We start from the raw sequence: 12,290 nt of genomic DNA, 5'->3' as shown, positions 1-12,290 counted from the left end.
TACCATATGGTATGGGCTTCTCAGAAAAATTACAGCATTGACATCATAAATCAGCCAACGCGGGAAGGCTGGGAGGCGGCCCTGTCCAGCTCGGACCTCGAGGAACAACGAGCCCTTGTCGCCAGAGCACGTACAGCGGCTTTTACCAACGGGACCCGATCAGCCTTCCCTTCAACTAAGGCATTGTGGCTTTCAATAAATGTTTTCATCATCTCATCGGCCTCAGTATCATTAACCTATCCCCTGATCTGGCGGTCCTTCGGAGGCGAGAAGAAAGAAGCATGCTCGTGCTCTCTGCCACGAGCCGCAGCGTTCGGCTCCCCGTGCTCAAGCGCTGCGACGGTACGCTGCCGCAGCCGCTTCTCTGATCCCTTGCCAGTTTCCCCCTGTCCTGGATCTCGAGGGCGTCGCCCTTCCTCCGTGAGCCCTCCTGCTATTGGGCTGACCTGGACAGTCATGGCGACATCCGATGAAAGAAAGGCCGCTCCTTCATCGTCCAGCCTCCAAAGGCAGTCCGCAGTAGAGGTGACCAACACGTCCAGGAGGAGCCAGGGTAAGAAGACCGGCCACCAGAGGAGGCAGAGCCATCACAAGGACGACAGAAGTCAGGACACCAGCACCAAGGTACGCAGCTGGACAAAGATGGCATTTTGAAGCGAAAAGCTTCACTACGCGGGTCAGAGCCGAGCTTCGCGTGAGCCGCACTGGTGAGTTATGCGCATGCGCCAAACCGAGCGACGTCACGCGCCGCGCAGGTGATCGCTCCTCGTCGCTGCTGCAGCCGTCGCCTTACTTTTCGGCGCAGCTGTGCGCTACTACAAACGTGCGTCGCCCCCTCGCTGTCGCTACATCTGCGTGCTTCGCCTCCTCGCCCACTCGTTTGACCTGTCGTTGCAGCCGCGGGCTGCGCGCGTCGCAGCCGGCAACCCTCCTCTCCGCATTCCTGCGGACAGTTCTAACAGCGCCGATTTCCGTCTCCTCCTACGCCTCCGTACAGGCAGTATGTGGACGGCCGTCAAAGCAAGCATAACTGAAGCTTTTCGCTTGTATATCCAGGCTTAACCAGAGCTAAGCCGCTGCCTAATTTTTTATTTTGTAGATGTGGCGATACTTGGATGGGGCGCATTGCATCCCGGTCTATCCCAGTTGTTTTCTCTTCCTTCGTTTCATTCTTTTCATCCATTTTCTCGCACCGCGATTCAGAGGTGCTCTTAGAGTGAGTACCGCGCCTTTCCTTTCCCCATAACCTCATCCTATATATCTGCGATGCTCGTACGCACTTACGAATGAACATCACAAATCTGGACGGGGATGGCTCACACTTGCTTGTAGATCTCCCCTACTTGCAGCAGAGGCTAGCGCGAAGTAGCTGCTGTTAAAGCCTCCGTGAGATCCCCTTTGTTAGCGTGCCACATAGCGCGGAGAAGCTAATGGCCGCATAATCTTAAATCCACATAATCTTATACATAATGCTGCTTGTACTGTCTTCCTCCAATTAAAACCTTTCTGCTTCCCTACTGAGCCACTACTTTCATCGCCTTGAGACGGTCATATACGACTCAGTGCGGCCTAACGCTGCCTTGTGCCGCACGAATTGCGCCCCGTACAATTTTCTCTACACCCCGACATCATCAACCGATTGCGTTCACTGGAAGACACATGCAATGCCGCTTCTCAGTGATCTCCATTCAACCTCCTTTTATTGCGTGGTGATTTGGTGGTTACTCACTGCCTGACCGAACCGGTGCTTTTCCTTGAGCGCTATGGACACAGTTTCAGCACAAAAGAAAGCAGGCGGGCCTCTGCATATACCTCGGGCCACCCAAGTGTCTGAGTAGTGACAACTACCATATTGCTTTTGACACAGTCTAGCGCTACCAGGTGATTGGCAGTCTTCCTTTTCAGCTCACCTCACTGTTACCTTCTCCGGCTAGCAATGGCAGGCGGGTAGGAGGGGGGTCCGCGTAAGGGCCAATACTTATAGCTCCTTGTGCCAGAGGCACCACACGGTACGGCACGGAACTCCTCTGTTGCGAGGACAGTGTTTGTTGTCATCATTATCATCATTTGCACCGTTCTCTCTTGTGAAGCGAACGCCCTTATGGCCATCTTCGCTAAACTTTTACTGGCATGAGCCTATAACCGTCGAATACCTCTCTTGATCTCGCCTTCCTCGCAGGGCACGCCATGTAAAACAGACCAAAGTGAAGTCAGCAAACGAACGCATGTCTCCGAACGCAGTTTTCGCAAGAAGGAAGGCACATCCATCGACGCCGAGCACAGCAAGTACTCCAAAAAGAGCGTGAGTACTTGATCCCAGAGTCTGGCTTCCCTTGTCTGTTATGATAAAACGGACTGGTCTCTTAGGAAAACGAATGCTTTATTTTGAATTCGTCAGCGATTTTACCCCAGGTTTGAATAATAATTACGTCAATGTTTACCATCGGGTAAGTCAGTGTCAATACACTAATACATTCGATGTAAACTGCACCTATGAAGGAACAAAAAAAAAAGGCAACACTCCTACCCTATTTATAGCAGCTTGGTTGGGGGAAGACATGGTGCAAACTGCGCTTAATGGCGAATAAGAAAGGGCTACCCCACTGTTCAAGCTGAAAGTTGCTGGTTGCGCTGCTGCCGTACCCCTAGAAAACACGGGCCATCTTCGCCGCTTAGAAGAGCGATAGATCATTGCGCAACGTATTTTGTACCACAGCTTAACTCTAAATGACAAGGGGAATAAGTACAGGCCATGCGCAGTAGGTACCTCTTTAAATAGCTGCATCTTTCGAGCGTATCCTTCTTCCCCTTTTTCTAGCACTTAATTCTACATTTAGTTTGCCTCCTGCACCGGCCAACTTATTTCGAGGTACCAGCGCCAAGCTAGACGATTGCAACGCGACTAGCATCCTTCCTTTCAAATATTTTGCTGAATAAATAACCTACCAAGGGACAGTCTTCGCCAAAATTAAACAAGCTGTATGGTTTGTATCTCAGTTGCGCAATGGGGCACTTAGGCGCCCTTTAAGTTCTGAATCTCAGTAAAGCAAGGAGAATCCTATTCCTCCTCTTCCAGGGCCTTTTGATCTTTAGGGAAGTTGCAAGGGCTCGACTAAACGAGTGAAATGCAAACCATGTAGCCTTGTCACTTTTGGTAAAGACGGTAAGCCATCACACGCAACAGAATTTCCAGCCTTAATAACGGTTTCCGCTCGCTTTTGATTTATGAGGTGAAGAAATGTATCTTGGTGTCATGGACTCGAAGATTTCATCAACTCAGTGTCCTTAGACTTCTCCCGAACCAGGTTTTCAAAAGACGTCTTTCTCATACAGTGTGTCCGGTAATATCATGCACCGCTGTCGAGGCAGTCAGTGTAGGTTGAGTACCGCTGTTTATTATTTACAAGAAGAAGAGGCGACTCAACGGTTTGAAGTGAAAGGAGAGGGTTAAACGAACGGTACCGGTTTACTTTCTGCGCGCGAATCAGAGACTACTGGTTTTGCGAAGAAGCCCTCTTATGGAATTTACATTCTCTCCGAGGCAGACAATCGCTTGTACTGCTCACTGGAAATTGCGGACTGCGTAATATGACTTCGATTCTACGTCCTTATTTTGCTTACATCTCAGTAACAATTAGAAGCGATAGGAAGCTTATTGTTTGCGCGTCAGTTTTAAAGCCAGCTAACAAGCTTACCTGATGCGTCGGTAGATTCCTTCTTTGTAAGAATGCGTTGTTCGAGTTAGCGTGTCAGGTGAGAAGAAATTAAAAACACCATAATTAAGATACTCCGAAGAACAACATGCATAGGAGGAGACCCTTGATACAATGCCTAGTCTTCTTCACGACAAGTAGAAGTAGACGAAGAAGACAGCCTGCACAAATTAGTTCCGAAAAGATGCTACCTGTAAAATTGCGCCCTCAAAAATAGGGATGAAATAAACAGTGAGATAGAAAAACGCACCAGCTAGCCCAGCAACAAGTTTTACTAGAATACTTCTCGGTTGCAATTTTACTCTCATTTTGCTGTTCAGGTCCTGTAGACCATATAAACGCTAAACGTTTCGAGCACCCTTGAAGCGTGCAAGTGTAGCAGGAGGCGCCAGAAAGTCACGTGGGCGGATGACATTAGGAAGCTTGCTGGGGTACAGAGGCCGAATCTTGCCCATGACTACTGGATCAATTCTAGAGATATGGGAGGGGCATTTTTCATGCAGAAGGTGTTGTCGTGCTGATGATGGCGATGTTGATGAAGTTGACTAAATGGATAGACATCTTTTTTTCTTCCGGGTATTTCCCCGATGTTACCATTGCTAATGACTCAACCTCGCAGCCAAGTAAAGTACAATCCGGCGTACCTCAAGGGTCGGTACTTGGTCCTCTACTTTTTTTAATTTACATTAATGATCTACCCTCTTGTGTTTCCTCTAACATTCATTTATTCGCAGATGATTGCGTCATCTACAGGGAAATAATTTGCGACGATGACATATATTCTCTTCAATCAGACCTTAACGCTATCTGTATTTGGTGCCAATCATGGTCAATGGAATTAAACATCAAAAAATGTAAATTTCTGCGTGTATCAAGAACATCCGGCCAGCTACCTTCCTATCACCTTAATAATGTCCCTCTAGATCCTGTTTCTTCTTACAAATATCTTGGTATCCATATTACTAGCAACCTCACTTGGTCCATTCACACATCTTACGTAATTAATAATGCTAATCGCATGCTGGGATATCTAAAACGTAATTTCTCTAAGGCACCTTCTTCCCTAAAACTACTTCTATATAAGACACTGGTCCGCTCAAAGCTAGAGTATGCTGCAGCAGTGTGGGATCCCTTTCAACAAAACCTAATTCACTCATTAGAAATGGTCCAGAATAATTCTGCTCGTTTTATTGTATGTAATTATAACCGAACTGCCAGCATCTCTGCAATGAAATTAAATCTCAGCCTGCCATCTTTAGCATCTCGCCGTAAAGCCCTTAGACTATCACTTTTTCACAAGATATTTTATCATCCTTCACTTTGCCACGAACTGATCTCCCCTCCCCAATACATTTCATCAAGGCTTGATCACAATAACAAAGTCGGAATTCCATTTTGCAAAACCAATGCCATGTTTCAGTCATTTCTTCCGCGCACAGCTGCTGAGTGGAATCACCTTCCTGCATCTATCGCTACCATTACTGACAACCAACGCTTCAAAACAGCATTAGAAAACTTTGTATAAGTAGGAGCATCATCTTCTTTTTTTTTAATTCTATATTCTTGTTGTTTTTTGTACGAGCGTTTTGTTTATTTGTTTTTCACTGTATTGCTGCGCTGTATTTTGTGTATTATATACTATTAACCAGCACACCAAGAACCCAACAGCTAATAATGTATAACTAGGAGCAATCATTTTTGTATTACTAATTAGTTTGCTGCACTGTACATTTTTTTTCTTAAATTTTTGTAACCACTCCCCTCTATAATGCCTCTGGCCCTGAGGGTACACGATATAAATAAATAAATAAATAAATAAAAAAAATTGCGTTCCGTTCGCACCAAACCGTGTCTCTTCCTGCAGGTTGAGCGAGAGGGTGGTGCCCGCGCTGCGCGTGGTCTCGAGCGGGCTCGCACGAGCCAAAAGTCCCCGTGCCTGGGACTTATTCTCCTGCTTTTCTTCGCGGTGCTCTTCGTGGCTCTGATCATACTGGCGCTACTGATCAAGAAGCAGCGGCCCCGGGACCCAGTCACCGTGTGTAGCTCGCAGGACTGCCGCCGCCACGCACAGGAGCTGCGCGCCGCGCTCAATCTGTCCATCGACCCGTGCGACGACTTCCACGCCTTCGTCTGCGGCTCCTGGGAGCGGAGCGCCGCCAACGGCTCGGCGGCGGGTAAGATTGCCTGCACCGCTACCGCTATTACTTACCGCGTACCGTTCACCGTCACTGCACGCGTTGAGTGGTTCCGACGCAGCAGTCGGGCTCGCTCTTGACGGGAATGTAGCGCCACCTGGTGCCCTCAGGATGATCTGCGTATGCACAGTGGCGGGGCACGGCATGCGGTAGCGGTACGCTCTATGCTAAAATATCTATTCAATAGCGAATTTTAGCACCGCGCGTGCCGTTACCGCTCTCCTCCTGGCGCGCGCAGTCAGTGCGCATGTGCAGGTCGCCTTGAGGGCGGCAGATGGCGCCACGTGCCGGCCAGTTCTGCGCACGCTTGCCGCGTTGGGACAAGCATAGCGGTACGCACTGTGGTAAAATCCCTATTAACCTTACCCTGCAGAAAAAACAGCCCTCATGCTTCCATGCGCACACTGTCCACATTCTTACTAACCGTGCTGGCAGCTATTACCGTAATCAGCCGTTAATCTGAGGACAACGCACACGGTTTACTGATTTGGAAGCATCCATCTTTTCAAATCGCGTGATTCTAACCGGTACCATGATGGCCGCCATTGCCATGAAACAGAAACTTGAACAACATTCCTGCAACTTTCTCATGGATCAGGTTGCTGAGAAGTACAAAACTATTCTCCTTAAACAAATCTAAACGCTTTCTGAAACAGTGCAGGCCATGGAGGAAAGAAAGAACTAAGGAGAGGCCCTGACGTCACTTTTTGTGAAGCCGCCCCGCAACCGGAAGTTGGCTCGGCTTTCCTCACTATCTTCTTTCTCCACCGAGCTACGGGGCGGGTATCGCGCGCCGTCGCGCGCGGCTCGCAAGCGCTTCGTAAAAGAAAGGTATGAAAAAAACCGCGCCGCTCGCCGCTACACTCCTACACCTCCCTCCCCGCAAACACGCACCTAGACACAGACCGGCGCACAGGTGCGGTGAACCTTTTCCGACGCCAGGCGAATAAAGACGACATTGCGCGCCGCTTATAGCTCAGCTCACCATCCTCCTCGGGCTACCGTACACCCCAATGGTACACCCGCCGTGTGGCCTTCGAAACGCAGCTCAGCATCGCCGAGAGCGGCTTCATGTTTCTGTGCTGTTTGGTGAGGTGCGAAAGTTCGCTGATCAAAACAATCAACGCTTCTTCGCGTGTCGAAGCGCGGTTCCGGAGTGCCACCTTTTCGCGAGATTCATTTCAATGCATCGATCGCTCCGCGTAACGACACCAAGTTTGACGAACAAAATATCAAATGAGCGGTTATTTGCCGCATTTAAAAGCAATCCTAGATGCGTGCGTAACGTCACGACGCCAGGCATGTAGACTTTAACACGCAAGGCCGAACACACCGTGCCGAAAGCCCGTCCACCGCCACCGAGAAACACTCGGGCCCCTAGCAACAACGACGCTAACGACGCCGTACGCCGTTGCTAGTGGCCCGAGTTTTCTTAGCAACAGCGACAACGTTGCTAATGGCCCGACTTTTTAAGCCTAAATTTTGACGTCACTTCCGCCACATTCTTGCCAATGCATTGGGAATACGAAAGGCCTCTCCTTAGTTTTCCTTCCTCCATGGTGCAGGCTTACTTGAGTGCCTACTTTGCGCACAGATTCTTGGCAGAATCACGAAGGTGTCCCAGTGGATGAACACAACCTCCTCTCCATTTCTTTGTCCGCCTGGAAACCGCTGCGAAGCCATAGATTTAAATGGCGTAGACGTGCCAGAACTTTCATTGCTTGTTTTCTTTGGATTGGTGCACAACACTGCAGTAAATTTGGCTCTGCGTGGAACTCTCTCCAGTCTGGTATATTATCTAGAATCCGATTTATTCTCTCACCGTTTTGGCTTCGGCTGCAAACGGCGCCTGTGATGTCACTAATACAATTGAAGTCGTGTGTTATGGAACACGAAATGCTACATAAAGGCACACTGTCTTTGGTGAAAGGTAGAAAAAAAAAGCTAACATTTGTTTGGTTTCGTGGTGTTTAACGTCCCAACGCGACCCAGGCTCCGGATAATCTCGACCACCTGGAGTTCGTCAACGTGCACAGACAGTGCACAGTATACGGTCCTCTATAGCATTTCACCTGCATCGATATGCGACCGCCGCGGTCGGGATCGAATCCACGTCTTTCGAGTCAGCAGCGGAGCACCGTAACCACTGAGGCACCGCGCGTTTTAATGCTGCACTAAGCATGTCGGTATTCGCAGCTACCGTATATGCCGAGTGTCTGTTTTAGACATTTTAAGATTTTGTTTTAAAAACCGCTAGCAAAGCGTCTGTGCGTTAGCTGGACGGACACATTGTACTTAATTACCAAACAACTCTTTATTTCGGGTGTTAGAAAGCAAGATTATGTCGCGAAATTGAAGGCCTTTAACAAAGAAACCGAAACCAGATTCTAAACTCTCAAAATCCGCAATGTGTTTTGAAATATCCTGCGTCAAAATATGCATTTGAAAGCCCGTTGTGTTGTTTCCTGCGTTTAATATAGCATCACTCGCATTTATAAAGCAAAAAATATAGACTCCATTAATGTATTCGATCATATAGAAGGAGCAACCTTATTTCGGCGACGTTACCAACCGCAGCGATCCTATTTTACAAACACACGATGCGGAAAAGCGAACTCAACATGCTTTCAAAAACGTATTTTCACATCTGTCGCATCTCTCATTTTCGCATGGCGATTCAGAAAAATTAAAAAGATGGCTCGTCTTCGATGTTCACATTTCTCACTTTCGTGATATAATTAGCGCCGCACAACCGAGAACAAAACATTTCAAAAAGTAATCTTTTATTACCTAATCTTTTTATAGCGTACGCCTAGCTATGTAATTCACATGCAAAGACCACACAAACGCATCTCACGATTTAAAAAAAATCTGTAGAGATATAAAATACTTGTCCGGTATTTCCTTCAGACATGTGTTTGTAGTCCCAAACTCTATTTCAGTAATTAAAAGTTTTCACCACCACCACCACCTACCGACAGACGTACGTTTTGCTCCCGACGTTGACCAGCAGGCCACCACAAACTCCCACCGACCCGCTGAATATAAGGGTAAGCACCTGCCGAATCTGTCACGATGGGGACCCGCAAGACCCACTCTTGTCGGTGTGCGAGTGTGCGGGCGGCGTGGGCCTTGTGCACAAGTCCTGTCTGGAGGACTGGATGAACGCTCGCAACATCGACGCCTGCGATCTCTGCCACTACCGCTTCTCGACTACGACAATAGTGCGGCTACCTTCTTCACGTGGTTCCTGCAAAGCGAGACACAGGTGCAACGGACCTTGTTCGTAGACCTGCTTATCTTCACGTTTCTGCCACTGATTGCAGGCGCTGTGCTCTTACGTGTCCATATACGCCGCCCTGGCTAATGAGCTGAAGGACTATGTCTGGGTAGCGACGAGCCTGCTCGTGCTGACTACCTTCTTAGTGACGGCGTTCGTCGTGATGCACATGGCGTGGTCACTTCTTTCGGTTCTGTTCTACTACTTGTCGTTCCGGTCCTGGCAGTCCAGAAATCCGATGTGCAAGCTCCTGGTGGTTCCTCCTACCAAAGGAACTGGAGCTAGCCACATAAGGGCGCGCAAACAAACGACCAGCTCGACTGAGGCGACAGACTACGTCGCTGAAAGCTTCCACGGCAAGAGGCGACGACGGGCACCGCTCCAGCGAGCTTTGAGGCAGCGTTATCGAGCACATTTCTGTCAGAAGCCGTGGTGCTGACTTCGCCGGACGATCTGCCATTCGGCTACGCTTGTCTAGTCCGTACATCTTGACAAAAAGGCGAAATTGTACCTTACTGCATATAGGTGGCAACTTTCATGATGCTCAGAGTTCTTTTAGCGCACACAAAGACGACACGTGATGAGAAGTCAGGACAGCGCTTGTCCTGTCTTTCTTGTTTTCACGTCTCATCTTTTTTGTGCGCTAAAACAACGCGCTAGAAGAATGCAATGGAGTAAATAGCCCCTTAACGCATTTTACTTGAATATCGTTTGTGATGCGCCACTCTTGTGGAGGCTCTTGTGGAGTAAGGCATCGCAGCCCTTCTTATCAAAGATCTGATTTATTGATTTATTGGGGTTTAACGTCCCTCAGCGACTCAGGCTATGAGGGACGCCGTAGTGAAGGGCTCCTGAAATTTCGGCCACCTGGGAATTTTTAACGTGCACTGACATCGCACAGTGCACGGGCCTCTAGAATATTGCCTCCATCGAAATTCAGCCGTCGCGGCCTGGATCGCACCCACGTCTTTCGGGCCAGCAGCCGAGCGCCGTAACCACTGAGCCACAGCGGCGGGTCCTTCTTATCAAAGAGGAATTCCTTAGCGCTAAATAAAGCCCCTGTTCTGGTGTTTTTCTTTAGTTGCTGGTTTTCTGCGTCGGGCATGCTGAGCTTTGTCTGGCCCGGCTTCATGTTGTGCCTGTCATAGTTGCTATGTTTTGATAGTTGCTCTGGACCCGCCGGTTCCTACACGTGGGGCTCTAGTATCTGTACACATCAGCTTTCTTTGCTTCTTAAGGTCGTGGTTCGTTTCTGGAAATACAGTTGCAAGCTTTTGCTCGTGTGTGTGTGCGTGTGTCTAAGTCGTGGCCCATCGTGTTTCGGGCAATGTTTTCTTGAATATGTCGCTTCACCAACTGACCCACTTTTCTGCACTACTATTCTTTAGGCTGCGTCGTTGTTTTCACTAGCCGTGCTTACAAACACTGGCGCATGTTCTTGGAGAGTGCGAGACATGTTAGCCAGCTTTTCGCCATGTCCCGTTTTACCGCCAGAAACTAAACCGGGGCGAGTACTGCAAAGCGTAAAGAAGTAATTTTTTGGTCCATTCACCGTGTTGTGGGCCGCTAGTGCATTTGTGTGGTGGCACAAAGTCTCGAGACGAAGTAAGAGAAACAGCCGTACCTGCGTATTCCTGCTATGCTAAGCAACCCAAGCAATGCAACGAAAAACACAACAAACGCTAAGAAACACAACGAAAAAGATGTATCATTCAGTCCTTATATTCAATAAGGTTTTCGCCTCCTGGATCTTCACAGCCGGCCTCAGTAAAATTTTTTGTTTATTCTTGCTTATTGTGTGGCCAGTTACTAATAGGTGATAACGACAACAAAAGATGCAAAGAATAACAACGAAAATGCCCCAGTTGCTATTCAAAAACACGGCCGTAATTAGCCAGCCACGTACTGTCTTCGCCAAAAGTAACCAGGCTGTGGTGGATTCTTAGCCGCGTAGTTAACCACTTATCGCAGCCCTTATGCTCTGAATATGTGTAGAGTAAGGTGAACCCTAGTCCTCGCGCTTTGACACCTTTCGGTCTTTAGGGGTGCCGCGAATGCTCCGTTATGCTGTCGAGAAACAAAAACCTGTCGCACGGTTACTTTTGCCAAAGCTTAAAACCGACTCCTCATAAACCATTAAACCGAACCAATCTCCTGGGAAGCAATATTTCTCTGGGACATCTTGCAACAGAATTTAACAAAAGACCGGCCAGTTGCGCCATAGGGTCCTGTTCTTCGTCCTCTTTCATTTCCCCAGGAAAGAGCTGCAGGCGAGATAACCATCTCTAAGGCCTACCTCTCCACTTTGCGAATAATGCTTCGTTCTCTATATCGTGCAACAGTCCCGACAGTAAGTAACTGCGCGCCGCACCCTACATACACGCGACAACCGGTTTCAACCTGTCGGTCTTCGTTGCACTGCAAAGGGGGCTACAAGCCTAGCGACAACCGAATTTTGTGGCAAAAGTTGCATCGGCTAAGTGTGCGGGGAGGGGAGATTTTTCTGCGGACAGAAGTAACGACAGCATGTGAAGTTGTCACAATGGTTGATAGAGTTTGAGAAAAAAAAAAAAGAAGAACGAGGAGTATCGTTTTTAAAATAGTGACGCAGATGTTTATCATAAAATTAGAAACTAATGACGGAGGATAGACTAGGGTGAGTTTTATAATTCTGGAGTTCTTGCTGTTTTGTGCCAGCGCGTGGTTGTTGCTGAAGTTGATACGTCGGTTGGCAGGGCAGCTAGCTAATCTGTAGACGCGGCTAAACCCGTTCTTGTCCCTCTTACGTAGCGGCCGAATCTCAGGACGTTGCGGCCACTGTTACTATTGTCGGGGGGGGGGGGGGGGGGAAATCTGACTGTGCAGCCTGCTCGTGCCCCCCCCCCCCCCCCCCCCCCTATTTTTATTTCCTTTTCGGTTGCCCCAATCTATTCAATGTTACTATTGGCGGCCGCACCACGTGTGCAGTTCACTACATCACCTCTCTTTTTCACCTTCTTCCTCTTTCTCTCTTTTCTTCTTCCCCTCACCCCATCAGGCCCGGCCTGTACGGCTTTAATATTTTAGGATCTTTTATCATTTTGCATGCCGGTCATAAAAGTT

The 12,290-nt window shown here is 48.5% G+C and overlaps 2 protein-coding genes across 2 annotated transcripts in view; one reads left to right on the top strand and one right to left on the bottom strand.

The window, feature by feature from the left end:
* LOC149359488 (sulfotransferase 1B1-like) overlaps positions 1 to 5,650 on the bottom strand; it is a 47,851-nt gene extending 42,201 nt beyond the window's left edge. Inside the window, exon 1 of the mRNA XM_089571700.1 lies at positions 5,556 to 5,650. The gene's annotated coding sequence lies outside the window, so the exon portion shown is untranslated. The remainder of the gene's footprint in view (positions 1 to 5,555) is intronic.
* Positions 457 to 12,290, top strand: part of LOC149359487 (neprilysin-1-like) — a 42,461-nt gene continuing 30,627 nt past the window's right edge. The window contains exons 1-3 of the mRNA XM_089571696.1: positions 457 to 624; positions 2,180 to 2,302; positions 5,578 to 5,887. Of these exons, the coding sequence (XP_089427822.1) occupies positions 457 to 624; positions 2,180 to 2,302; positions 5,578 to 5,887 (601 nt within the window). The remainder of the gene's footprint in view (positions 625 to 2,179; positions 2,303 to 5,577; positions 5,888 to 12,290) is intronic.

The sequence above is a fragment of the Amblyomma mixtum genome, chromosome 2 (genome assembly GCF_055824585.1).
Source record: "Amblyomma mixtum isolate Tamu chromosome 2, ASM5582458v1, whole genome shotgun sequence".
NCBI classification, from domain to species: domain Eukaryota; kingdom Metazoa; phylum Arthropoda; class Arachnida; order Ixodida; family Ixodidae; genus Amblyomma; species Amblyomma mixtum.
Note: the sequence above shows the minus strand (reverse complement) of the source record. Positions and strands in the feature narration are given on the sequence as shown.